The sequence below is a fragment of the Psammomys obesus genome, unplaced genomic scaffold (genome assembly GCF_907164565.1).
Source record: "Psammomys obesus unplaced genomic scaffold, mPsaObe1.curated_primary_1811, whole genome shotgun sequence".
In the NCBI taxonomy this organism is placed as follows: domain Eukaryota; kingdom Metazoa; phylum Chordata; class Mammalia; order Rodentia; family Muridae; genus Psammomys; species Psammomys obesus.
Window position 1 is genome coordinate 8,971,642 of NW_026596057.1, and position 8,509 is coordinate 8,980,150.

At 42.0% G+C, this 8,509-nt stretch overlaps 1 protein-coding gene, 9 non-coding genes and 1 pseudogene across 13 annotated transcripts in view; 2 read left to right on the forward strand and 9 right to left on the reverse strand.

The window, feature by feature from the left end:
* Nucleotides 1-1,415, forward strand: part of Dars2 (aspartyl-tRNA synthetase 2, mitochondrial) — a 29,452-nt gene extending 28,037 nt beyond the window's left edge. For all 4 annotated transcript variants that reach the window (XM_055624735.1, XM_055624736.1, XM_055624738.1 and 1 more), the window contains one exon: nucleotides 1,013-1,415. In XM_055624735.1, coding sequence (XP_055480710.1) covers nucleotides 1,013-1,230 — 218 coding nt within the window. In that variant the 3' untranslated portion in view covers nucleotides 1,231-1,415. The remainder of the gene's footprint in view (nucleotides 1-1,012) is intronic.
* A 312-nt stretch (nucleotides 1,416-1,727) lies between these two features.
* Nucleotides 1,728-5,082, forward strand: LOC129689260 (40S ribosomal protein S27-like; annotated as a pseudogene).
* A 146-nt stretch (nucleotides 5,083-5,228) lies between these two features.
* On the reverse strand, nucleotides 5,229-5,304 carry LOC129689511 (small nucleolar RNA SNORD81). Its single transcript, XR_008722119.1, has one exon. It is a non-coding gene; the product is annotated as a small nucleolar RNA SNORD81 (small nucleolar RNA).
* A 153-nt stretch (nucleotides 5,305-5,457) lies between these two features.
* LOC129689513 (small nucleolar RNA SNORD47) lies at nucleotides 5,458-5,535 on the reverse strand. The gene has a single exon (XR_008722121.1). It is a non-coding gene; the product is annotated as a small nucleolar RNA SNORD47 (small nucleolar RNA).
* A 381-nt stretch (nucleotides 5,536-5,916) lies between these two features.
* On the reverse strand, nucleotides 5,917-5,998 carry LOC129689517 (small nucleolar RNA snR60/Z15/Z230/Z193/J17). Its single transcript, XR_008722124.1, has one exon. It is a non-coding gene; the product is annotated as a small nucleolar RNA snR60/Z15/Z230/Z193/J17 (small nucleolar RNA).
* Nucleotides 5,999-6,177: 179 nt separating this feature from the next.
* On the reverse strand, nucleotides 6,178-6,261 carry LOC129689512 (small nucleolar RNA SNORD79). The gene has a single exon (XR_008722120.1). It is a non-coding gene; the product is annotated as a small nucleolar RNA SNORD79 (small nucleolar RNA).
* A 351-nt stretch (nucleotides 6,262-6,612) lies between these two features.
* On the reverse strand, nucleotides 6,613-6,676 carry LOC129689533 (small nucleolar RNA SNORD78). Its single transcript, XR_008722134.1, has one exon. It is a non-coding gene; the product is annotated as a small nucleolar RNA SNORD78 (small nucleolar RNA).
* Nucleotides 6,677-6,910: 234 nt separating this feature from the next.
* Nucleotides 6,911-6,971, reverse strand: LOC129689516 (small nucleolar RNA SNORD44). Its single transcript, XR_008722123.1, has one exon. It is a non-coding gene; the product is annotated as a small nucleolar RNA SNORD44 (small nucleolar RNA).
* A 657-nt stretch (nucleotides 6,972-7,628) lies between these two features.
* LOC129689509 (small nucleolar RNA SNORD24) lies at nucleotides 7,629-7,711 on the reverse strand. Its single transcript, XR_008722117.1, has one exon. It is a non-coding gene; the product is annotated as a small nucleolar RNA SNORD24 (small nucleolar RNA).
* Nucleotides 7,712-7,856: 145 nt separating this feature from the next.
* Nucleotides 7,857-7,918, reverse strand: LOC129689535 (small nucleolar RNA SNORD75). The gene has a single exon (XR_008722136.1). It is a non-coding gene; the product is annotated as a small nucleolar RNA SNORD75 (small nucleolar RNA).
* A 392-nt stretch (nucleotides 7,919-8,310) lies between these two features.
* On the reverse strand, nucleotides 8,311-8,387 carry LOC129689515 (small nucleolar RNA SNORD74). The gene has a single exon (XR_008722122.1). It is a non-coding gene; the product is annotated as a small nucleolar RNA SNORD74 (small nucleolar RNA).
* Between the last annotated feature and the right edge of the window lie 122 nt (nucleotides 8,388-8,509).

Below are 8,509 nucleotides of genomic sequence, written 5' to 3' on the forward strand. Positions count from 1 at the left end.
CCCCCACACACACAAAACTAGAAACCATAATATACAAGCAAAACACCAGTAAGACAGAGAATGCCCCAACAAAGCAATGAGACAAAAAAATCTACAAAATTATGACTGGATCCCTTTTGTGTTAGCCATCTCCTGCTGAGCATGGGGCCTACCATTAAGTGTGGTTATGTACCCAGTGAGACTATTAGAGAAAACTGATTTGTCCTTTGCAAGCGAATGTCAGTTGCAGTTATCGTCTTGGTTAGGGCTGGAAGCTCATGTCCACTCCCCCCCCCCTGACCATTGGTCCCCATCTGACTTGAGTCTGTGCAGGTCCTCTGTATGCAGCCACAGTCATTTCTTATGTGCATCAGATATGACCTGATTTTGAATTCCAACACCCACCTCAGGCAGCTCACAACACAATTACTTATAATTCCAGTGCTGGAGAAGCAAGGGGATCTGGCACCTCTGGCTTCTGTGGGCACCTGCAGTCATGTGCACAGACACACATGATAAAAATATCAGAAAGTTCCAAGCTAGCCACGATTACATGACATCCTGTCTCAAAAACAAAACAAAAAAATTATTTTAATTCTTTACAGGCCTGAGGGTGTAGCTCAGTGGTAGAGCACTTGTCTAGAATGTATGAAGCCAGGGCCAAAAAAAAAAAAAAAAATTCTCTACATCTTTTAAAGACCAAGGCCGGTAGTGGTAGGCATGTCTTTAATCCCTGCTCTCAGAAGACAGAAGCAGGCTGGTCTCTCCAAGTTCCAGGGCAGTCAACTATATATTGAAACCATGTCTCAAAGAAAAAAAAAAAAAAAAAAAAAAAGTTAGACCATTTAGCCCCAACACTTGAGAGCAGAGGCAGGTGGATCTTTGAGTTTAAGGCCAGTCTAGTTTACAGAATGAGTTCCAGGACAGCCAGAACTACAGAGAGAAATCCTGTCTTGAACCACCCTCCCACCAAGAAAAAAAAAAAAGTTGCTAAACATTTCTCACCCTGTTACCTATGTGTTTTATGTCACAGGGTTAGACAGACTGGTGTGTCTTGTCACAGGAGTATCCAGCATCAGAGATGTCATAGCCTTCCCCAAATCCTACCGAGGACATGACCTCATGAGCAATGCCCCCGATTCTGTGCTTCCTGAAGAGCTGAAGCCTTACCATATCCAGGTCTCGTGGCCAACAGACTTAGAAGAGGAGGAGAAAGCCTCAGCCACACCTTCCAACCACCTAAACTCTTAATAAGATCCAGACCTGCCACAGACTTTAGAATCAAGTCTCTATGGAAGCAATCATCTCTGAGTAAGAAACAAACCACACTGTGGTGATTTGGTAGCGTGTACTGTTAGGACTTCTGTAATTGGGATTTTCGTGCGTGTTTTCTAATTGGAGAATTGTAAAACAAAACAGAAAACCTCTTTATTGGAGCATTTAGTCTTCCTGTTTTCAAAGCATGTTTTCATACCCAGATGTGTAGTATTCAGGACAGAGGAAAGCAAGTCAAACAGGAAAATGTTTGCCTTTGTAGACTGGCCTGTTGATGCTGGGAGAGGGTTTCCATTCATCCAGCCTCATTAGAAGAACCAAATAAATTGGTAGTGACCTTTTAGCTAGCAACATAATATACTAAGACATAGTGCAGCAGAATAAAAAAAAAAAAGTCACAAATCACAAAATTCTCTTCAGTATTGCCCCTTGAGCAAGTGACAAACATCTCAGCCTCCCTCTGCTTATATGAAATGAACGCCACTGATCCTGGCTATCTCACAGGTCTCTTGCTGCCAGAAACAGGAGGTACATTTGTGGAAGATACAAAATGAGCTGAAATATTATAAAGCAGGGCTGGAAGTGCAGCTTAGTCACTGTTCTATTCTTGTGAGGAGACAACACGACCAAAGCAACTCTTATAAAAGAAAGCATTTAATTGGGGCTGGCTTACATTTTCAGAGTTTAGTCCATTATCAAGCATAGCAGTAAACACACAGACATGTGCAGAAGTAGCAGAGAGTTCTCCATCTTTTTTTTCCTAGACAGGGTTTCTCCCTGTAACGCTGGGTGTCCTGGAACTCATTCTGTAGACCAGACTTGCCTCAGAACTTAGAGAGCTGCCTGCCTCTGCCTCCTGAGTGCTGGGACTAAAGGTGTGTGCCACCACCCTGGCATAGGCTTTGGAAACCTTAAAGCCCACTCCTAGTGACATACTCTTTCAGCAAGGCCACACCTAATTCTTCTAGTCCTTTCAAAAAGTACCACCCCCTGGTAACTAAACATTCAAATATCCGAATTTTGGGGGCCATTCTTATTCAAACCAGCACAGCAGCTCAATAGTAGAGCACTTGTTTAGAATGTACACACCAGCATCATGCCCGTATACAACAAAATCTAACAAAGGCCTGCTGGGGCACAGTGCTCAGGAGGTTGAGATGGAAGGATTAAAGGAGACAGATGAGAGCCTATTTGGCAGCTAATTTTCTCTCACCTCTTTTGGTTCCTATAAAAATAGGCTAGCCAGGTAGTGGTGGCATACCCTTTTAATCCCAGTACTTGGAAATAAAGGCAACTGGGTCTCTGTAGGTTCAAGTCTAAGCTGGTCGGTCTACAGTTAGTTTCAGGCCAGCCACGTATACACAGTGAAATCCTGTCTTGACAAAACAGACAAAAAACGGTAATAAGCTTCAACAATATTGAGGTGCCACATTTCCCTACCGGAAAGGTCAGATCTTGTGGTCTATCTAGGAAAAATTAAAAATATGAACAAAACCAAAACACTCCCAGCTGAACTTGGTACCACATGCCTTTGATCCCAGCAGTTGGAGGCAGAGGCAACCCTGATCTACATAGGGAGTCCCCAGTCAGCCAAGGCAACTCAAGGAGACCCTGTTTCCAAAAAGACCATAGGCAAGATTGCTTACTGGGTAAGGTACGTGCCTTTAAATCTGAAGACCTGGATTTGATACCTGGAATCCACAAGGTGAAAAGAAAGAACAGGCTCCTAGAAGTTGTCCTCTGACCTTTACACATATGCATACCACATAAGAGGAGCTTTCTGGAAGTGACGACCTCCCTACAAGAACATGCCTCTCCTCTCACAAAGGATCTCTTTCGTCCTCCAGAAGAGATGAGATAACACGAAAGCGCCTGTTGCAGAGCCACAATTCCTACTTTTTGGATGTGAAACACCCAGGATGCTACAAAACCACCATGGTCTTTAGCCGTGCACAAACGGTAGTTATGTGCGCTGGTTGCTCCATTGTTCTGTCAGCCTACAGGCAGAAAAGCAAGGCTGACAGAAGGATGCTCCTTCAGGAGGAAGTAGCACTGAAACCACCCCCAAAACATTTTGGATTAAAATAGCCAGATAGATAAACTGATAGATAAGCTAGATAGATAGGCTGGCTGAGGAAATAGTAAATCAGTAAAGTGAGTATAAACATGAAGGACATAGTTCAGGCCCTCATGACCCAGGTGTGGTGGGGCATATTAATAATCCTAACACTGAGGGAACAGATCTGTAAACCTATCTCAGGAAGATAGAAATCTAGGAACACCACTATCAACCTGTGGCATATACACATAACTCTGAAGCTTACTGTAATTTAAAGTTCTACTGACACAGTAAAATGAACACCTATAGGCATGCCATGGTAACCCGACAAGCCATTCAGATCAGGGAAATAGGTAACTGCAGGTATTCACCTCTCCATTCCTCTAAATCATCTAGTCTCTTCACTAGCTCTGTAGCTGCCTTTCCCTCCAGTCGATCACACAAATCTTCCCCTAATTTCTCTCCCACCAATTCACTGCTTTGTCCCAACTCCTGAGAGCCCATAGGGAGAGCAGTAGACAAAATTCCCCATTTCAGTTCTAATCAGCCTTCCAGTCTTATCCCCAGCTCCTCGCTCTGCCCTATTCCCAGGGTACTAAGCAGATCCTGATTGAACACCCTGCTCCCCTCAGCCTAGCCTACACCCCCATTCTTAAGTGTCAGCTCCCAATACCTTTTACTTAGAAATAAGTTTACCTGGAATTAGTGTACAAATCTATCAGGATCCCTGACCAACTGAGGCCAGCATGCCCTACATTGGTAGTTCTTTCCAAGATGACTACATATAATTCACGTTAACAAGTTTAAGCAGCATAGCTTCAACCCCTCCCTTTGGAGGCACCACAGCCAGCATCTAAGATTGCAGTTTTTCTCATGAAGCCAAATCAGGTCTTTTGCCTCCACCACCTCTGGAAGGCTGAAATTACAGGGTATTTTTTCCAACAGTTGCCAGGGATTGAACCCAACACAAACTATAGGCTACCCCTCTGCAATGAGCACATCTAGAAACACAACTTTGTTACCATCAGCCAGGTCCATGTGTCACTTGTATGTGTACCTCCCAAAATCTGTACAAGCACTTGAGTTAGGCATGGTGGCATAAACCTCTTAATCCAAGCATTAAAATGCAAGATGTAGATAGCCTCAGCTGCACATGCTTCTAACTACGCAAGCATGTTCCAGCGAACACAACATTGAACTAGGGGACAGCATGGTCTCGGACTAGGAACTTCAGTGCCAGGAATTGGGGCTTAAGACGTTAGGGTTTTTCTAAGTCCGAACTGGCCCAGTCACCTTGCCTCTAAAAATTTCCTTGTCCCTGTAGAGAACTGGCACAGTACTGAAACAATCCCCAGAAAATGTAGCATCAACATTGCCTCTTTAGTAACAGCCTGTGCTGTTATCCTGAACTACCTCAACCCTTACGTACATGCCCGTTTCCTACACCCCTCACCAGTAGTTTACTTTCAACAGGGCCCCAGACTGCAGAGCCATTCAGGCTGTAAAACCTTTGGCACCACCTCCCAATCCAAACCCCCACAGTAGTCCTGTTCTGTGGCCTTGCTTTTTGGCTTCTGTAGTTCTGCTTCCATTTAACTGATCTGCAATTTAAATGTCAGGGAAGATTTGAGCTTACAGGGATCCTGAACTTCCAGTCACTGGCACTAGCTTAAACCAATGTTTGAGCAGTCTTTCTCTGGAGAATACCCCACCCACAATTAGCTCAGTGAACTTCAACCTCAGTGAGAACAAAAGGCACACTTCTCCAAATGCTATTTATTGTTTTAATGATAAAATTCTTATTACAGCATAACAAGGTGATTTAATCTACTGGAGCCTCCATTCAGCCACCTGCAAAAGAGGTATCTGTTAGGCACATTTCCACAATTTTAATTTAAGCATAACTTTAAAAGCACAGAATATCAGATCTTTACTGTCATCAAATAATCAGTGTGAGAGTTCAAGATGAAGTTAGATCATCATATATTCTGGAGTGGGTTTATATACAGCAATTTTCAGTTCTCACCTTTGAAATAGAAAGGTGCATTCCATGTCCACTTCTGCCATCGGAGCCCTTAAAAGAGTAAGAATCAAAATCTTATTAATCTGGCTTACAACAGTTAGAAGTTACAGGTCACTACAGTAACCTCAGAAATAAAATGGAACGGTTTTAAAGGTGAAATCACTTTGTATCATTTGGCAGAATCATCACATCACTGGTTACAGGCCATATTACTGACTATATGTACAAAGCTGACTTACCTTGAAAATCAGAATTGAGGCTGTTTGAAGATAAAAAAAAAACTTATTAGCTCAGACATTTTTTATCCTAAATTCTTTACATTCTATAGTTTGGGTTCAAAACACTGGTTTCAATGGGCTGTGAATTCTCTTGACTAGTGGCCGTGGAACTATTACATAGCCATATGCTTATATTGACAATGTAAATTGTTATAATGGGTTGTCAGAGGCAGAGCAAAGTTTACAAATCCTTGGCCTCAGGCTTTGGTCTCATAATCACTAACTAGTGCCTGGCTTCCAACTAGTACTGGAAACTATTAAGAGTCTTTGAAGGAGACTACAGTGAACTACAGAATTACAGCCAGATACATCAGATAGGAGCGAAAGACTTAAGACTGTTCATCAGGACAAGTCTGCTGAACTATGTTATCATCACTGTATCGGCTTTTATTTGGGAACTGTTCAAAGTGCTTCCCAACATGTACATATTTCACCAGAAAATACTTACCTTAGCGTAAAGCTTGCAGTGCCTTCTGTCCTGGGGGCAGATACTGCTACCTGCAGAAATTCAGGCCCATTTATAAACAGCTATTTTTAAAAACAGATTTACAGAAGTTTGTGACTACTGTTTCAGACTAAGAATCAATCTTCAATTTTATTCAGAGAGATTCCCATCTGTTTAGCTTCACAGGTCATCACTAACAGTACCTTACTTGTAAATAAGCATACAAAAATTCTTTCTTACCCTCACTTGAAAGACCAACTTGTTAAGGCCAGCCTGATCTACATGACAGCCACGGCTACAGAGAAACCCTGTCTCGGAGGGAAAAAAATGTAAATTAAGATCAATTTGGACCTGAAAAAACTTAAGGCAGTTTAGAGCTAATGTAGCACATGCATCTTTAAGTTACATGTTAACGCAGTTAATACTGCAAATGGCTCCTCCAACAATTGCCTTACTGAATCATGCCATCTAAACAAAAGCATGCACATAGCAGCTAGAATTATACCTCTTATAAATGTTTAGCATCGATTATTTTTAGTTGCCTGCCACAGGGTTCTTCAGTGTTAATTTGTCCACAGGTTATTTTCAGCTCAGACATTTGACCAACATCATTACAAAAACCCTGATTAGAGCACGGTCCAAGAAAACACCCATGAAGAAAATATATGCTATGTCTCCTAAAATCTTAAAGGCATGACACTTTATAATGGCCTACAGTCAGTTTATATTGGCCTACAATTTCCCAGTACTTACAACTTGTCCAGACAACTTCAACTGAACCTAAGAAAGAAAAGATAATTTTAATACAGTCAAAAGATTAAATTTGACCTACCAAAAACTAAATGAGCCCAGTATCAGATAGAGCTAATTAAGATCTTCATGTTAGTCAGCATTTGCTTGTCATCATGCAGGCTGTGTTCAGGAGACATGGCTGCTTATTGCAAAGACAGCCTTGCCAAGCCATGTTCGTTTGACCCTAATCTACTAATTCTAGTTTTTACTCACTGCTTCATCTTCCAGTTTCCTGTTCTGTCAGCCATTTTTTCTACCACCTACAATTTCAAACAGAATAAAGGAGACTGAGTATGTCACAGTAATTAGCAGACAACTTACACATGATGTAGTCTGCATGCACCCACCATTTTACTGCATTTTTTCTATACCCTGGAAGTCACCCCACCAATGTTACATGGCTGATTGTGCACTTGTGGGCCCAGCAACCTGGCCTATCCCCATTATGGCACTTGTATGAGATCTATAGTTCCCAATGCAAAAACCCTCAGCTCTATAGCAACCCAGTGCTAGGTTTCAGGTATCCCACCTATTCTGCCATCTACACGCACTTCACAAAATTGTCTCTGCCTTTGTACTGGTTGCGGGCCCACAATCTGTGCTAACTGACCTCTTCTCTTCCAAGCAATTCTGCGTATACTTTCAATAGACTGCATGCACACCAAAACTTACCCTGCATGCTCATTACATACAGCTTCTTCATAGGTCCTGGAATGAAAATAAATTTTTGTGTAACTTCTGCCTAATCTTTAAGTAGTCCCAAATAATTATCCTGTATGCCTCAGTTACAATCATGGTGGTTTAAATCTATCGTCATCCCCACTGTCAAGAGTAGCAAATAAAATGTCATCATTGTGGCACTGCTCTTTCAATTTGTCTTCTGGGACCATTTCGGTACTTACATCAGTTTTCATCCATCTTTGGCCCAGAACTAGAAATAAAAAGAAATGTATACAATGAAGAGACTGCCTCTACAGCACTTTCCCTTTCATGTACATGAATTAATGCCTCAGAACAGTGTTTTTCAGAAATCCCTTCTGTCCACTACTCTCATACCATCATAGGCTTTGAAGTTAAATACAGTGCTTTTTCTAGTATACCCTTCCCTGGTTGGACTTACCTGCTTTTGAGATATCACAAACCCCATCAGAGGTCCACAGCATCATTTCTAAAAAAAAAAAAAAAAAAATTGCTATTTTTATACCTCTTAATTATGCCAGTTTTATTCCCAAAAAACGTATTCAACCCTACAAGGAAATGCGTTCAGTGGTAATGTGGCCCACCAAGACGCAGCTGTAGGCTGTTATTGATTACTGAAAACGCCTACTTTGGGGCCTTTTGTTAGCTAACTCCTCATACCTCATGTTCATCTGGGAAAATAGACTACAGTGCTGTGCATTCCAGATTAGCCGCACAACACATCCACAAGAAAAAAAAACCTCTCGAGGTGACTCAGCATGCTCCGCCATCAGAGTTGTTGGTATTCATCAACAAGGTCAGTTGTCCCTACCAACATAGCCTTCATCACAGCGAAACCCTCATGCCGAGTCCTCTTTGTAGGTTTTCCAGAAAAAGATTCAGTATCATTTTAGATTACGAACACACTCAACGCCAATCCCCCATAACCTTCAGTCTGTGCATTACATGAAGCTCACCAC